We start from the raw sequence: 18229 nt of genomic DNA, 5'->3' as shown, positions 1-18229 counted from the left end.
TTACAGTACAGTTCCAAACCCATGACTTAATCAAGCGCTTTAAAGCGGATTTCCGCTCTTTTGAATTTTTCCCTTCCGCATTTTTCTTGGGTTCCGCTTTTTTCCTGTTCCTTGTTTTTCTTGCGGGCTCCGCTTTTTTCCTGTTCCGTTTTTATCTTCTTTTTTTTTGACATCCGAAATAGATCGTCAAGCAGCACGAACCTGGAATCGGGAAGCACTTTAAATGCGATTTGATTTTGACATGTGAGTCGGGGGCTAGACCCAGTAAAATGCTCCGTGTTGGTCTTTCATTGGAGCCGTTGTTGTTATTTTTTCGTTTAGCGCGATGTCTATTTCACATGTACTTCAATGTCATTGTTCCATTGCGCCTATAGAGGGCGCTTTACTAAAAAGCCAACACCTTGAGACAAGCTTAGGCACACATGTTTTTCCACCACGCGACGTACGTTGTAATGTGTACGGTGTGTATATGGCAGTTGACGACGAGGACTCATCGCGCTTGTGGATTTATTCCTTAAGGAATGCTACAAAAATATATTGAAAATAAGGATGCACAACACACTGTTACATGTAAGAATTGTGGCCTATGTTTCTGTGAATGTGTTGTCTACGCTTCAGTTTTTAATTAAAGCCTTTTATTACGTACGTAGTGCTGGTCTAAAATCCGGACAACAATTTTCCGCTTTTTTTTTTATGACCCGCTGACAGGCGTGGCTGTGTAAGCAAAGAATGCCTAGTAATGTTGAGCACGCAGGTGCACAAGCAAAAACTCCCTTGTAACCCGTCAAATATGCTTGACGCAAGTGCAGCGATACCTGCTTCTGTCAGCACCAATTCTTTGCTTACAGTAAGCAGAGCCATGAAATTGGGCCCTGATTACTTGGGTTTTCCTTGAAATATTTTTCTGGGGTTTAGCTATCTCACGTTAAAGTGAAACTTCCTTCCTTGTCTTCTCTCCATGGGGATCTTGACTAGTACAGTGATTAAGTTTGCTTCTCTCCATGGGGATCTTGGCTAGTACAGTGATTAAGTTTGCTTCTCTCCATGGGGATCTTGGCTAGTACAGTGATTAAGTTTGCTTCTCTCCATGGGGATCTTGGCTAGTACAGTGATTAAGTTCGCTTTTCTTAGAGTTCTTGTCTTCTCTCCATGGGGATCTTGGCTAGTACAGTGATTAAGTTCGCTTTTCTTAGAGTTCTTGTCTTCTCTCCATGGGGATCTTGGCTAGTACAGTGATTAAGTTCGCTTTTCTTAGAGTTCTAGTCTTCTCTCCATGGGGATCTTGGCTAGTACAGTGATTAAGTTCGCTTTTCTTAGAGTTCTTGTCTTCTCTCCATGGGGGATCTTGACTAGTACATGGGGATCTTGACTAGTACAGTGATTAAGTTTGCTTCTCTCCATGGGGATCTTGGCTAGTACAGTGATTAAGTTTGCTTCTCTCCATGGGGATCTTGGCTAGTACAGTGATTAAGTTCGCTTTTCTTAGAGTTCTTGTCTTCTCTCCATGGGGATCTTGCCTAGTACAGTGATTAAGTTCGCTTTTCTTAGAGTTCTAGTCTTCTCTCCATGGGGATCTTGGCTAGTACAGTGATTAAGTTCGCTTTTCTTAGAGTTCTTGTCTTCTCTCCATGGGGTTCTTGGCTAGTACAGTGATTAAGTTTGCTTATCTCCATGGGGTTCTTGGCTAGTACAGTGATTAAGTTTGCTTTTCTTAGAGTTCTTGTCTTCTCTCCATGGAGTTCTTGGCTAGTACAGTGATTAAGTTTGCTTCTCTCCATGGGGATCTTGGCTAGTACAGTGATTAAGTTCGCTTTTCTTAGAGTTCTTGTCTTCTCTCCATGGGGTTCTTGGCTAGTACAGTGATTAAGTTTGCTTCTCTCCATGGGGATCTTGGCTAGTACAGTGATTAAGTTCGCTTTTCTTAGAGTTCTTGTCTTCTCTCCATGGGGTTCTTGGCTAGTACAGTGATTAAGTTTGCTTCTCTCCATGGGGTTCTTGGCTAGTACAGTGATTAAGTTTGCTTCTCTCCATGGGGTTCTTGGCTAGTACAGTGATTAAGTTTGCTTCTCTCCATGGGGATCTTGGCTAGTACAGTGATTAAGTTTGCTTCTCTCCATGGGGATCTTGGCTAGTACAGTGATTAAGTTCGCTTTTCTTAGAGTTCTTGTCTTCTCTCCATGGGGTTCTTGGCTAGTACAGTGATTAAGTTTGCTTCTCTCCATGGGGATCTTGGCTAGTACAGTGATTAAGTTTGCTTCTCTCCATGGGGTTCTTGGCTAGTACAGTGATAAAGTTTGTTTCTCTCCATGGGGTTCTTGGCTAGTACAGTGATTAAGTTTGCTTCTCTCCATGGGGATCTTGGCTAGTACAGTGATTAAGTTTGCTTCTCTCCATGGGGTTCTTGGCTAGTACAGTGATAAAGTTTGTTTCTCTCCATGGGGTTCTTGGCTAGTACAGTGATTAAGTTTGCTTCTCTCCATGGGGTTCTTGGCTAGTACAGTGATTAAGTTTACTTCTCTCCATTGCGTCCTTAGCTAGTACAGTGATTAAGTTTACTTCTCTCCATTGCGTCCTTAGCTAGTACAGTGATTAAGTTTGCTTCTCTCCATGGGGTTCTTGGCTAGTACAGTGATTAAGTTTGCTTTTCTTAGAGTCCTTGGCTTCATAAACCAGAATTAACAATAAGAATGCTTTCATGTGCTTTTGTTTTACTATATGCCTAGATAGATTGTGAAAGGTGGGGTTGCTCCTAAGGTACCTGATTGCTTCCAGCGTCTTCCTAAGAAAGTTTCCTTGCCTGAAAACCAGAATTAACAAATGACATTAAATGAGAATGTTTTCATGTGTTTTTGTTCATAACTGGATAGATTGTGAAAGGTGGGGTTGCTCCTAAGGTACCAGATTGCTTCCAGCGTCTTCCTAAGAAACTTTCCTTGCCTGAAAACAGCAAGATTCTGGCAGTGTCTGTTGATTTTCAAGGTAAGTCATTGGTTCATTTACAGTTTGAAAGAAAGTTTGTATTGTCAATGTAAATACAGCCTATTTGCCTATTTCTAGACCGGTAGGTCTATCCTTGCAAATATTGACAAGCTGGGTCTGCATTGTTTTACTTATATGTTTCAAGTTTGTTTTAAATAAGGGAATCAATGTGTGGTGAAGAGGTTTTCAACTTGTGGTTTAATCCCAACGAGGCCTGGTTCTTGATACTTTTATCTCGTCGAGGTAAATTATCAAGAACCAGGCCTCGGCGTGTTTAAACCACTAGTTGAAAACCGATTCAACACACTTTGATTCCCATTCATAAATACCCTTTTGGTTAAAAGGCGTAATAAAGTAAGAAACTCTGTAAAACTTATCCGTTTCAGAGTGCTTGAGCTCTGTATGTTTCCACCTCCATGGTAGGTTCAGTATACATGTTACATGCACATGTACGACATTCGTATGCGTGTGTTTTCCGGTTCCGTTCGTGCGCATGCCCGTATAGTCTTGGTGCATATTCGCTGGTTTTCCTTTCACGCACAGCGTGGCAAACTCACCGACAGCGCCTGCATCGCCCGTAACAAGAAATGTCTTGCATCAAGACTAGCGCGGAGTCTCCGCTCATCGGTTATAAACACTGGTCATTATCAACGGTTTAAACACCCCACGTGACACGCTCTCCACCAATAGGAATAGCGAAACTGTCTGAGGTATTTATGAATCCATTTTAAACATTGTTACTGTGACCTTTTTCCCTTTGCAATGGGGGGAAATGGAGTTGGGAACATTTAGTACAATGCATTGTGTAAGCCTTTTTGTAGGTATGGTGGACACTATAGGAGTGCACTGTTCAGTTTGGGTGTATACAGACATATATGTATGTACCCAAACTGAACAGTGTTAGAGTAATGTGTCCGCCATATCTCAAAATGGCATATGGAAGCTTCAAGAATGGAAATATAAATAGCAATGGATTGACTTGAAGAAGATATTAACAGACAGATCAAAGTTTTATATTTATTGAAGTTGTTTATTGTTATTAACAGGAGTACATGTATTGGTCAATGTTCGATCTAGTCTACTGTATCAATTATATGAGTTGATGTCAAGTAGACCAAGTCAAGAAAGTCCCTTCCCAACAAAGACTCGATCCTTCCTTGGCAAATCACCTGATCTGATTCGTATTCACACTGGACGAGAGGTAAGTTGGCTTTCCTGGCCTGCATGCATATTGAATTATAGAGTTGTGCTTCTAAATTTATTTTCCTAAATGGTTAAATGAACATGTGGCTACGTTGTTCTGTTTCTACTGATTGAAATCTGTACTACTGATGAGCAGATCTGCAAAAGATGCAAATATCAACTTACTTTACAGGATCAATTAGGATTAAAATCAGAACACTGTAGCCAGTCTTCAAAGTCACAAAACCACAGTCACTAGAAAATGTATAATAACTTGTAGAGAATTATGAGTTGAACAAAGAAAAATTGACTAGTGCAGGATTTGAACCAGCAACCTATGGATTAATGTGCTGGCTCTCTACCACCCACCGTGACATACTATAAAATGCAGACATGCAATATAGGAACATGCACACTGAAAGATTATATCATGATTGTGTACAAAGATTTAAACAAGTACAATCTGACGATGGTTTATTGAAATGGATCAGAAATCTGTAAAACAATTTGTGTTCTGCTGGCAGGAGTTTGCATTATCATACAAAGATCAACAATGTACACATAGTTAGAACACGGCCAGTTAATTGTGTTTTATTTGATTGTTTCAGTTCTGGGTTTCCCCATAATAATCTTGCCTTCGTTGTCAATATAGCAGTCGGTTTCAGTGATGTGGATTTCATACAAGTGTTTCGCTGTGAAGCCAAATTTCAGTTTGGATTTCAGTTTGGATTTCAGTTTGATTTCCAAGATGGTTGGAACAGGCTTGCTTGGAAATTCCTTTTGTATGAGGTCTTTAAGACGTAGTGCTAATTCCTCTCTGGTCTCCAGTAAATCATACATACATGCTTCTGTCACCTTCTTAAGTACATTGAAATATGCTTGAGCAGCCCACTCTACCTTGGAATTTGCAGAGGAAAGAAGTAAGGAAAATTTCTTCACTCTGTCTTCTCTGAACTTCTCAAGAAGTGTCTCAAAGTCAGGTGTAACTACAGCATCTACCGTGTTATTCATCTTATCCCGTTCATTCTCAATAAGACTCTTGATAGCAGTAAGATGACACACTCTATCTAGTGATTGTGTAAGAAGTTCCACTAGTTCTGTTCTACAAGTGTTCTCTGCTTCATCTAGCTCTAGATGAATGTGGTCTAGGTCTATGTGTGTTGTTGCTGTACATACTTCACAGATTAAGACTGAGTATGTCAAGCAGTACAAGCAGTAGTCTTGGTTTGGATGCCTTTGACATTGCGTCTTTGGTTGAGAGGGGGCCTTCTCTACTGAATCCTGATTGAGATTATCAGCTTGTAAGCCATTGGATTCCTTGCTATGAGATCTAGCATCATAGCGACTACAAGCTGCTTTGGGCTCATCATTCATTAGATTCTGCTGGTATATGATGTCAGCTTGAAGTGATTTCAGTGTGAAATTACGCTTCAGACCATCTGCCCCCATCTCATTGAGTGATGTCAGTTCTCGGCAAATTGGACATTTTAATTGAGAGGAAAGCTCAACATCTTGCAGTGGTTGAGTTTCTAGATTTTGCAGACATGTGAGGCAATAAGAATGGTTACAGTCTAAGATTCTTGGATCTGTAAATGTACTGAGACAGATTGTACATGTAAGATGGTTCTGTGTTAACTTAGTCATTACATCATGAAGCTTGGAAGATGCCATTGTCTCCTGTAAGAGAAGAATACAAGAAGGTGGTGGTTATATTGGATGTATCATTATTCAGATCTGGAATTATACAGAGGCCGCAGAGACCATGGCTTCCGTTGCCCTAGTCTTGGCCTTGGTGCCCCTTCAAATATTTTCCATAGACGTTGGGATTTTCCCCCAGAAGTGCCTTTTCAAAGATGAACAGTCCTGTCATTAGATTTGATTCAACAATTCTTGTAATTATCTTTATCATGATAGCAAAACAAGAAACTTTCTGGTCATGCTGTTTGATTTAGCACTTGGCGTAAGCAACACAACACAACACATATTCATAGAGTTTTGAATCTGACAAACTACAAAAACTCACCTTAAATATACAGTTCTGGTCTGCATCTGGTCTATTTGTTATGTGTCACATGAAGTGATGGTTACACCAAACATGCATTTTTGAAGATATCTTTGTTAAATGTGTAGCTGGTAGAATTTTAAGCTTCAAGACATAGTGGACCTTGAACTGACCTTATGATTTGATGTACAATGAGGCGTTAATGTTTAACTTGTTAACAATGGAGTGTCTACCTACTGTATGTGCAGAGTAAAGGAAAATACCCTCCCCCATCCCCACCATTATGTATTTAGTCATTTGAAAGATTTCATCTTGATTAAGTGGAAACAACAACAAGAGACAAATTCTTGTTTAGAGAAGACTGTATTTTAAAGGTTGTTTTTTCTTTGCCTAACTAGATTTTAAGCTGATAAATAAACTCACCTGACAGTTTTTATTTACACAGTTACTACTAGTAGCATTTATTAATGGTTATCTTTAGTTTGTATGAAGTGAAGATCAGACATTGTACAGGGTTAACAGTCAAGTACATGTACATGTAGTCCAATGTGTTGTGTACAAGTTACTTCTAGTAGCATTTATTAATGGTTATCTTTAGTTTGTATGAAGTGAAGATCAGACATTGTACAGGGTTAACAGTCAAGTACATGTAGTCCAATGTGTTGTGTATAAGTTACTTCTACTAAAACTATTGAGACTCTTGTTCATCTATTGCTTCATCTTGATAAAAACCATGGATTTGAATATTGAACCATACAATAGAAGGTCTGTACATCGCATTGAGCGGTGCTCTAGAAGTGAAAATAATCTATAGTACATGATCAAAGCTAGCTGGATGTGTTACTTATTCAAACTTTGAAAGCATGTACTCTGTACTTTCTTTAATAGTTAATGTCCTAATGTTTCAATTGTAGCAGAGTCTTTCTTGAAGGCTACAGAGAAGGCTGCAGAGAAAGACTCTTCTAGCTGCAGAGAAAGACTCTTCTAGGGTCGGAACCTCAGCCCATTAACTAGTTTTTGCATTTTATACCATCCAGGTTATTTTGGGTTGGTGAGCAGTTTGCAACAGCTAATTCTTTTTTTTTTCCTCCATTAATTATTATTAGTATAAAATGTTGCATTAGTGTCCACAGTGTAATACTAATAATCAATAATCATACAGTTATATTAAGTACAGCTGTCACATTTCCACTAGGTTACACATGTGTACTTGTATATTGGAAGTACTTAGAGCCTACAGTATTAAAGTTTCTAGCTCTAAGGCAAGTAGGCCAACATGACTCCTAAATACATGATATAGCTTAGAATATTTAAGCTTAACAGTTAAGCAAGTCTCGTTCTTGCACTGTTACAAATATACATTCACAAATATTCTTCACAATGGAAACCAGTGAGTGAGAGAGAGTGAGAAAAACTGTCATTTATAAATAAGCTTAGTTTGAACTGATTCTGAAACTGATTTTGGTTCTTGACAGTTTTAATATAATATTATTATGATACATGTAAATGTACATGTAGAGTTCCAGAGTACAGTTTATGGTTGGGAGAAAGAACAATATCTTTTTAACAGTACATGTAAGTACACTTTGTCAAAATGATATTTACAGACTAAAGTACAGCTTTGTTTTCTAGCTTCCCTTACAAGTCACAAGGTCATCGGTGCATATGTACATGTACTTAACCACAAGAGGGCGCTGGACCTCTCACACACTATACACTAATAGTCATGATAGTACAAAGCTTACAATGTATGTCATACAATAACAAAACAGTCATAATTAAAAAAATATATTAATATAACTTTTTATAGAGCCTTACATCTAAAGCATGATTCCCAAAGTGCTTAATACACAAATGTAAGTAGTAATGGAATACTGAAAGATAAAACCAATTTAAAAGGGGCTACATGTAATTTAAGAGTCCCTGCCTGTAAGAATGTACCAAATTAGGGGGGGAGGGGGGTGTGATTCATGGGTTCGCAGATCTTCTTCTAAAAAATTTGAGTGATACAACATCATACCAAACGAATAAATCCAAAATTTTAGTTTGCTGACGCTTTTGGTTTTGGAGTTACCAGTTATCAAAGTTTGGGCCAAAAGACCCTCGAGAAACGAATAGTACATTCCCTGTAAACACAAAAATGTGCACCAAGCTCGTCCCAACAAAAGTAAAACATTTTTTGAAACCTCCAGTTGGGCTTATAACAAAAGTATAAAAAAAAATTTGGGATCTTGTTGGCGCGTCATGTTACGCGCACCTGAATCTTTGACGAACAGTGCTCTCGTGCCATTTTCAACGCCTCATAACTCAACGCGCCTATAAGATCCCACGAATTAAACAAGTTCACATGAAAGAGCTTACATCCCCTAAACAAATTTAAGTGCAAAGTGCGTGGGATCTTGTTGGCGCAGAGAGATAATAGAGGTCAACGTTCAAATTTTACAAATATATTGCGTTTTCGCACCTCCGTAACCTCATGCGCCAACATCAAATTTTTTTTTTAATGACAACCGGGTGTTTTCATCTAATGACAAATGAAAAAAGAATCTTGGGATCTCTGCAACTCGCATGTCAAAAGATTTTTTGAAAGTTTTCTAAAGTATTGCCATTCCACACATTTTGGCCTAAATTGGCCCAACATTCGCTTTTCTCATCACTGTAAGTATCTGTGCCTACAAGATTTTGGCACCTTTTGGCAAACTTTTTGTTGTTGGCGCGCCAGGTTACGGAGGTGCAAAAATGCAATATATTGGTAAAATTTGAACTTTGACCTCTATTATTTCTCTGCGCCAACGAGATCCCATTTTCGTTTTAGGGATGCAAGCTCTCTCATGTAAACTTGTTTAACTCATGGGATCTTATAGGCGCGTTGAGTTATGAGGCGTTGAAAATGGCATGAGGCCACTGTTCGTCAAAGGTTCAGGTGCGCGTAACATGACGCGCCAACGAGATCCCAATTATTTTTTTTTACTTTTGTTATAAGCCCAACTGGAGGTTTCAACAAATGTTTTACTTTTGTTGGGATGACCTTGGCGCACATTGACCAAAAAAGCGTCAGCAAACTAATATTTTGGATTTATTCGTTTGGTATGATAATGTATCACTCTAATTTTTTAGAAGAAGATCTGAGAACCCATGAATCACCACTTGGTACATTCTTACAGGCAGGGACTCTTAAGCACTTTACACCAAGATTAGAAATACAGGCTATGTTAGCAAATATGGAATAAAATAACTTACTTAAGCAAATAATATACAGAAAAAAATGACATCAGCAAATTATTTTAAATAGGAACTCAGCCTTGAGTAAAATTGTGTATCTCTTTATACACGTAAGTAGGAAGGAGGCCTAACATCAGTTTAGTGCAAAATTTACAGCAATACACTACAAACATTTATAAACGGATCAAGCCAAAGACTAAGCTAAAACCAACAATACAGATTAGCATATTTAACTACAAAATGCTAAATACAAAGTTGTTGCTTGAGATGTAATAGAAAATTCAGTCTTGGTTGGTTTTGATCTATCTAACAGGACAAAGGATTAAATAAAAGTCTTCAAAAAATACAGTTAAAACCAAAGTATTTTTCTACCAAGTATGTTGCTGACTTCAAGTTACTGTTAATTGTGTTCAAGCATTTATAACTGAAACATACATTGTGAAACTATGTACATGTTTTAATTATACTCAGACGTTACTAGCATTTCCCCCTTTTTGATGGCAATCACCTTTTTTGGTAAAAATCTGGAATTTTCCCCCTCTAAACTGAAAACCTCTTCAGAAATAAGGACTTATTGAATCTGTATTATTGTACAACGTGTCTCTAAAGAATTTGTACACTTTTATGATTTTTAAACCAAATAATACACCCAAATACATTTGTAGTTTTCAGTATGTATGGTTGTTTTATCAGTTTGAGAAACTGAAGCCTACGTTTAGACAAGTACTGATTAGAGTGTATAGATGGATTAACTATTCTTGAAATTCTTTGTGAATAATATCATTGATTCGAACTTCCAACACCTCACTCATTTGAATTAGTTTATACTTGCTTGGCTCTTTCATTTGGTCTTTGATTTTGTCTAATATGTGAGTAGCCCATTCAACCTTGGCACTTATTTTGTTGAGTTTTTCAAAAAAGTATATTTTTTTTTTATGCTGGAACTCGGACAACGTTTGAAGACGTTGTTTGGGATCATCATAATTAGACTTGATATGTGTCATCTGATGTTCAATCTTAGCATTTAATTCTTCCATTTCATACTCAAGGAGACTCCTTTCTCGGATGAAATCTTCTACTCGGATGTCTGCCTTCGAGATGAGTTCCCTAAGCTCTTCTTTCAGATCGCTTATTGCTTGATCAATGTCAATGTGTTCATGGTCCATGCTTCTATGAGTAGTTGCTGCACACATAGCACATAGAAGAACTTGACATGATTGACAGTAGATGCAGTAGTCTAACTCTTTATGCTTAGGGCATTTTGGTGCTTTCTCATTGGATGTCAAAGTACCAATCTCATGATCACCATGTGATGATTCTTGATCAAACCAACAATCCTGACAGAATGTCATAGAACAATCACTACATTGAATGACTGTATCGCATTCATCGTTACATTGACCACAAACAAGTGCCCCTTGTTGAACTCGCAGGAGTTTCTGCTGTTGAGTCACGTCATCTGCAAGGGACTTCAGAATGAAGTTCTGCTTTAGGCCAGACAAACCTCTACCACTCAGGGGCGTTTGTTTCCTACAACTTGGACAATTGATTCCGCTCTGACTGCTATGAGACTCACTTTGTCTTAAATCATTCAGACATGATTGACAGAATGTGTGATGACAGTCAAGGAATGTTGGTTCTGTAAATGTATTTAGACAGATGATACACTTAAGATAATCTTGACTTATCTTGTCTAAGATGGATTCTGCTGTTATTGGGGATGACGCATTCTTTTTGAAGTCAACCTGATCCATATTTCTGTAAAGAAATGCACACATTTTGTTAGTATTTAATAATTCATGGCTTGAGTTGTTGGTACACTTTTTGTTTACATTGACACCATTATGAATAGCAAAGGATAAAAATTAATAATCTTTGCCAATCTTTCATATGCAACAAGGTGAGACTTTAAGTTCTAGCCTTTCTTTTTACTTATACTACACAGTGCATACACCTTAACAAGTAAAACCATACATGTATGATTGATGGCTGAACATAAACAAAAAATATCATTTGAATTCTCATTACGACCAGCAGTGTTAATGATACTTGCTCTGTACATACCCCATGTATGCATGATGCAAGCTCAACAAACACTCGCAGTCCACGTCAGTCATCATGAGCACCCCCCCCCCCCCCCCAATCCTCTTTTAGAATTTCCTGGTACAATATTCCAAACACACAACAAAGACACAATAGAAGTGATGGGGGGGGGGGGGTGTACCCACCACGCCCCATGTATTAAGCACCAAATGTAATTTTTCCAAGTTGTGCTGAACTTGATTGATTGGAAATGTTTGTACATTGTAAACGTTGGAATAGATGCACTAAATGTATACATTATGTACTTGCCTTTGATGTTGTGATGAGTACCCAGTAGGATGGAGAACATTAATGAGAACAGCTCAACACATCTCTTAATACAATGTCACTGTCTGATACTGTCTGACACTGTCTGCCAATGCTGAAAAACTGGTGGGCAGTGTTCACATGGTAGCAGAATATTGCATGATGAAATAGATGCACACAGACTGTGTGAGTGTGATTGTGCAAGAACACTACATTAGGGTTGCACAGAGATGGGAATTCCCCCTTATGTACACACACGACCTAGACAGGCCCAGACAGACTGGGAATTCCCCTTATGTCATGTAGTACACGTGACCTGGACAGGCCCAGACAGACACAATAGCCAATGCAGACTGGGAATTCCCCCTTATGTACACACACACCTAGACAGGCCCAGACAGACTGGGAATTCCCCTTATGTCATGTACGTACACGTGACCTGGACAGGCCCAGACAGACACAATAGCCAATGCAGACTGGGAATTCCCCCTGAACACACATGACCTGGACGGAAACCAGACAACTCGTCCGTCGGACAACTCGTCCGTTCGGACAACTCGCCGGTTCAGACAACTCGACAGTTCGGACAACTCGACGGATGATTTATTCAACCATCAGACAACTCGACTTGGGGTCAAGACAAGTTGATAGATGGCCTAGTCGGGAGGAGGGTTACGTTATCACAACTACGGATGGCCATGACCGTCGCGGGAGGGTGGGGGGTGTACTGACTAGTGACATGGCACATGCACAGGAGTTCCCCGGGGTGGGGGTATATTATGGTGGGTGGGTTTAATGTCCGGGTAAACAGGAAATTGATTTTAATTTTTTACCATGACCATTTTCAGTATTTTTGTACCATACTTGATCGCCAGTTGTTATTGATGTTGGTAATAAAGTAAATAAATAAGTAAATAAATCTGAAGTAAATCTTCTAGTAATAGAGCTGTTCAATGTTTTAATTATTTAATGTTTTAATTGTTTGTTTAACCTGTTATTTTGAATGAATTGAAGACAACTGCTGGCTGGCTACATTTAGTCATTATACACAAAGTCTCGCAAGACATAGTCACTATACAGATGTTTCTTCAACGTGTGGCTTCACTGGGACACCACCGCATTTTCTTGTGATACATAATAATTGATAAATTATAGAATCGCAGGATCTATACAGGAAAATTCGTGTAAACATGACAGTTACGGAGGTCGGCCTCTCAACCGTCAACTTGTCTTGGCCATCCGTCCTCAAAGTCGAGTTGTCTGAACCGTCGAGTTGTCCGAACGGTCGAGCTGTCTGAACCGTTGAGTTGTCCGAATGGACAAGTTGTCCGGCAGACGAGTTGTCTGACATTCACCTGGACAGGCCCAGACAGACACAATAGACCATGTAGACTGGTAGCCACATTTGTCTCCAAGGGTTTTTGGTTAGCTGGGATTTGTTGTGCATTGCTCATTTTATCTTCAATGCATTATGAAATAAAGTAATGATGATGATTCATATGGGGACTGCAAGTGTTATTGTAGACAGAATTAATTTATATTAAGCTTTTGTCAATTAGCTTTCAGATTAAAGATTTCTATTCTTCTTTACAAACATGAAATTTCATGTCACTCAATTCCATCTGATGATTAAAATAATGTTAAAAGGAGTTTTTCTGAGAAGTTTATAAAAATCAAAAATTCACAGGGGCCTGTTTTATTGTCTCATCTCATACTATATAATGACACAGAAACAAATAATTTTGTTCAAATTATTGGGACTATCTTTAGCTTTAAAATTGAAGTTTTTACTTAAATACTGAGAATAAAAATAACATATAAAATTCGAAATCGGTTTGACTGTCTTCTCTGGTTTATTCACAAGTTGTGAAGTTGTCACCGTATGCATTAATGTAGGAGAATTCATGTCATGTTGAAAAAGATATTTACACTGAATGCATTATTCACAATATTAATAATGGGCACAATGAATAACTCTTTTGTACTGACATTTTGGCAAATAGTGATTTTAGGCTTTTCAGGAACACTGATTTGATAATAACATGTGGTTGGGCAACCTCATTAATCAATCTAGATTAATTCAGTACACTACCATTGGTTACCATTTATGTGAAGACGTCTTTATGAAGGAATTGTACTTGACATTTCAATTCAGGGAGAATTCCCTTTATTGCAGTATTGTGAAATATGAGGGTAAAAAGAAAATTCCCAGTCTTGTGTAGACTAGACTTTACCCATTGTAATTTCATGGACACTTATTATGGACACTTGTTATGGACAAGCATTGTAAACAAAAAAGTACACACGTACATAACATATTTTGTACAGGTACATATGGTGTAACTGTATTGATTGGATATTATTACCAAGATTAGTAATGTGTTCTCATAGAAACCAATGTGTATTTGATGTTCAATAGGAATCCTTGTATGAGGCTTTAATGTACACGTACATTGAACATGGTATGGCAGCAGATGTTCAGATGTTATTTTTTAACAAATATTTAATGGAACAACTACTGTTCATAGATCAGACACAAAAAGGCATAAGTAATTGCATTGATGTTGCGGCAAGGCCATTTGCCCTGTACTACTATTGACCCAATTCACCTGACGTCATCATCAGAATAATCTTGAATGCGCCACTTTGGTGGTCAATGTCATTGGCGTTATTGTCATGCTTATGGTCATGATGGTCTGTGTAAAATTCAAGTAAAACAAAACAATCACTTTTGCCCGTTCAAGATTACATGTACATGTACTTCATCATTTAGTAAACTAAGTCAGATGGTGGTCCACATTTAACAAGTTTTAACTTGTTAAATGTACATGTTTGGTTTTGTATGCAAAAAGAAAGTATACCTTCTTAAGATAATCGCAAGTACTCATCTGCTGGAGATTCGTATCAAATAGTCACTGTTTACATTTAGGCTGCATGTAGAACTATTCCTAATGCAAGACTTTGATCTATAGTACATCATAAAATCTACTTGTATCCCAACACTTTAATGTCATAAAGCAGTCCTTTAAAATCTCGTCCAAACCCATCAGTGCAAGAGTCTTTCTTCTTTATGATAACTTGAGCAGATGTATCTGATCTGCAAATACAAATTTTGGCAGATACTAGTTTAGGAAATGTCAGTGTTTTGTTGATGACTGTTTCTGCAGTGGTGATGAGATGCTCCATTTGTTTCAACAGGTGGTATTTATTTGCTTCAGTCGCTGCGTTGCTGAGTTTAGTACTGACATGATTAATCCAATCAATTATGGCATCAGCAGTTGACAATACATCGTTATAGTCTAGCTCCCTCGCTTGTTCAAACTGTTGAAGGTGATGTGTGACTTCACAGATTTGATGTAGTTTTGTTTCCTTGAGTGATCTGATGGTGTTAAATATCATATTGACCACCATGTAGCGCTCTCCATCAATTAGACTCCTCTCCACTATGACCTCTTGGTGGCGCTCTTCACATTTAGAAAGAACCTCCAATAGCTGATCTCTAGCAGCACTTTCTGCTTCATCAATGGGCACATAATCATGCTCCTTACCCCTATGGTCTATGGCTGCACACATTGCACATATCATAAACCTACAGGTTTTACAGTAGAAGGAGAGGTTAAGGTTTTGGTGTTGGTCGCATTGTGGAACTTTCTCTTCTTGGTTCATGACATTTACCAAATGACTAGTGTGGGCTGTTCCCAGGTCACTTTTCTGTTCATTAGTAGACTCGGTGAACATGGTGAACATTAACACTTCATCTCGTTCTTGAAAGCACTTCTTCTCTTTCTCCACATCATCAACAAGAGACGCAAGACGAAAGTTTCTACTCAGCTGGTGTGGAGTCTTTTTCCTCATAGATGTTGTTCTTCTACACATTGGGCAGTTAATTTGTTCATTATGCAGCAAGTTGACAATGCAGGATCTGCAGAATGTATGATTACATCGGAGGAGACGAGGATCTTGAAATGTATCGAGACAAATAGAACACTTGAGATGATCTCTGCTGATCTTATCCAAAAGGACTTCTACTGTTACTTCAGACATGTTGGGTTCTTTGGCAATGGAGCCTCACTTTGCAGGAATCTCTCTCTTAAGGTGTTTGTTGTTGTTGAGGAAGCAGCACAGAAATCCAAATCATTTTTGTGAATACAAAGACAGTGCCTGCATTTATGTACGAAAAACCATGAGATAAAGTTGCGCAATACACACATTGCAGAACATGACTTAAATATAGGCATGACAAAATTTACTGACTGACTTACAAAGAATCACAGATGTAGTTGGGAATTCCCAATCATCATAAAATCAGCTCTTGTGCTGTATTTACATGTAGTTAATGATTTACAGGACTGTCAAGTTGGAGTATCAAGTAACAGCCAAGTAGTTCAAGTGATTAGTCTGAACATGTGAGCCATTACATCATGTGGGTAGGGAAATCCCAATATCAAGTTCTACATATGTCTAGATTTCCAATGCGCTATATAAAAACCAAATATTATTATTATTATTATACATGATGTACAATGTATGAACCTAAGCTGGAATCTTAATCATGTTAATGGGGTTTTCCAACTCTTTGTCTTTGTAATCCAACTAGTGTGGGGATGCACAAGGTTCATATGTGCAATGTACAGCATATTGTTTATGTTCTTCAGTTCTGGCCTGTATTCTACATTTGTACATGTACCTTTCTTTACATTTTTACATCTCGTTTATTAATATGTCTTATAGTGCTATTTTCTTGTTGATATGTACAGTGTACACAAACAGCTAACATGGCTTATGAGATATTTTATGATAATCTTTCATGTTTACATCTCGTTTATTAATATGTCATTGTCTAGTGCTATTTTCATATTGATATGCACAGTCTAACAAACAGCTAATGAGATATTTGATTTGAATCTTCATTTTTTAATTTTTGCAGGATTCTGTTACACTCCTTCAAGATGGGAATGGTGCCCTCTATCCATTAGCTAAGAATGCTCTAGGTGGAATACGAGATCCTGTATGGTTTGAGCTTCCTCCAGCACGCTGCCTTGCATTAGGAACACATACACTCAGTCATGGGTCATTTGGCACCAACGTCAAAAGCAAAGCTGCTGTACTGGTCTTGGCCATGGAGGTTTGTACATTTATATTTCATCATCCAATCAGAAAGTCTGAGTTTACAGTGCTTAAAGGGGCTGTAGCGTCATGATTAAAACGGGCCTTTGGCTGTATAGGGAATGATGAACTCTCACCCAGTTACTAACGCGTGCACATGAATGTTGTATTGAGTGAGGGTCTATGATTTCATGTACAGCCAAAGGTCTGTTTTGATAATGACGACACTGCTCCTTTAAATGCACATTGGTGTTCATAATGGTGTATGGGCAAAACACAAAGTTATATTCTTTATCCAGGATGCAATATTAAATCTGATTTTTGGTTTTAGTAATTGCATTAGGTTGTTAAGAAAAACACATGAATAAAAAAGCAAACAAATGCTGTGAAGGGTCGAGCAGTTATTAACCTTTTTGCATTATTTCTTCATAATTTATTCTTTATTACAATTACAGTATGATTGTATTAGCTGCTCACTAATAATAATAATAATATTAAATAACGCTTATAAAGCGCCTTACATCCATGACTGGACCCCAAGGCGCTGTACAAATTAAAATAGCTCCAAACAAGAGGCAGAATTAACCAAAGAGCATAAAAGATTTCGAAAAATATAAACCACAAAAATGGACCAGCCAATAATTAAAATCACTGATGGTATAGTGCAAAGCACAACTCAATACCCTGTTTAGCACAGTTAAGCATTATTACATCATCCATCAAAGCATATTATCTGAACCCACATAAAGGAAACAATTTGTTGACTATTATTTATTGACCAAACCAACAGGAGATGAGCCACTAATTACATTACAATCAGTTGTACATTTGTATTGTACCTAATCTAAATGTTGAACTCTATCCCCATCAACATCAGGATGCTCCTTCTAAAGCCATTTTCAGGAAACGTCTTTAAATATTGTTCTTGTAACCCTTGTCTTAAAGGCGCTTTGTTATTATCATTATTATTCTTAATAATGAAAGTTGTGATACTTGTTGTATTTTTACAGACCCAAGGGTTGATGCCACATATTCTACGATGTGATTATGAAGCTGTATCTCATTGCCTCAGTAATCTGGAACTAGAGACAAGTAAGATTTAGAATAAAACCACCCTTGATCTACTTATCTAGTCTGAGGTTTCTGTACATGAAAGCTCCTTGAAATGTATAACTTCAGGGGTTACCAAAGATGGACATTTATACCATCATTTCAATGTACCTCCTACCTGTCCTAACATCTGGATTCTAGATTCAGACTTGATTTGACTCTCACCCCTGTCTCATAGAACAGTGTGTGGAATCTCATCTCATTCATCATGGCAACCAAGACTAACCATCCTTTCAGGGTACCTCCTAAGATCTGGATTCTAGATTCAGACTTGATTTG

General features: G+C 38.0%; 3 protein-coding genes across 4 annotated transcripts in view; 1 reads left to right on the top strand and 2 right to left on the bottom strand.

Moving 5' to 3' along the window:
* LOC117300691 (E3 ubiquitin-protein ligase UBR5-like) overlaps positions 1-18229 on the top strand; it is an 82110-nt gene that overhangs the window by 19698 nt on the left and 44183 nt on the right. For both annotated transcript variants that reach the window (XM_033784426.1, XM_033784427.1), the window contains exons 17-20: positions 2868-2979; positions 4026-4180; positions 16662-16859; positions 17851-17932. In XM_033784426.1, the coding sequence (XP_033640317.1) occupies positions 2868-2979; positions 4026-4180; positions 16662-16859; positions 17851-17932 (547 nt within the window). The remainder of the gene's footprint in view (positions 1-2867; positions 2980-4025; positions 4181-16661; positions 16860-17850; positions 17933-18229) is intronic.
* LOC117300693 (E3 ubiquitin-protein ligase TRIM56-like) lies at positions 9268-11951 on the bottom strand. Its single transcript, XM_033784430.1, has 2 exons — positions 11738-11951; positions 9268-11143 (listed from the first exon to the last, which is right to left on the bottom strand). Exon 2 carries the CDS (start codon positions 11137-11139, stop codon positions 10138-10140), a length of 1002 nt encoding a protein of 333 aa, XP_033640321.1. The 5' UTR covers positions 11140-11143; positions 11738-11951; the 3' UTR covers positions 9268-10137.
* LOC117300692 (tripartite motif-containing protein 2-like) lies at positions 13571-15856 on the bottom strand. The gene has a single exon (XM_033784429.1). It carries the CDS (start codon positions 15776-15778, stop codon positions 14720-14722), a length of 1059 nt encoding a protein of 352 aa, XP_033640320.1. The 5' UTR covers positions 15779-15856; the 3' UTR covers positions 13571-14719.

The sequence above is a fragment of the Asterias rubens genome, chromosome 16, assembly GCF_902459465.1.
Source record: "Asterias rubens chromosome 16, eAstRub1.3, whole genome shotgun sequence".
NCBI classification, from domain to species: Eukaryota; Metazoa; Echinodermata; class Asteroidea; order Forcipulatida; family Asteriidae; genus Asterias; species Asterias rubens.
Note: the sequence above shows the minus strand (reverse complement) of the source record. Positions and strands in the feature narration are given on the sequence as shown.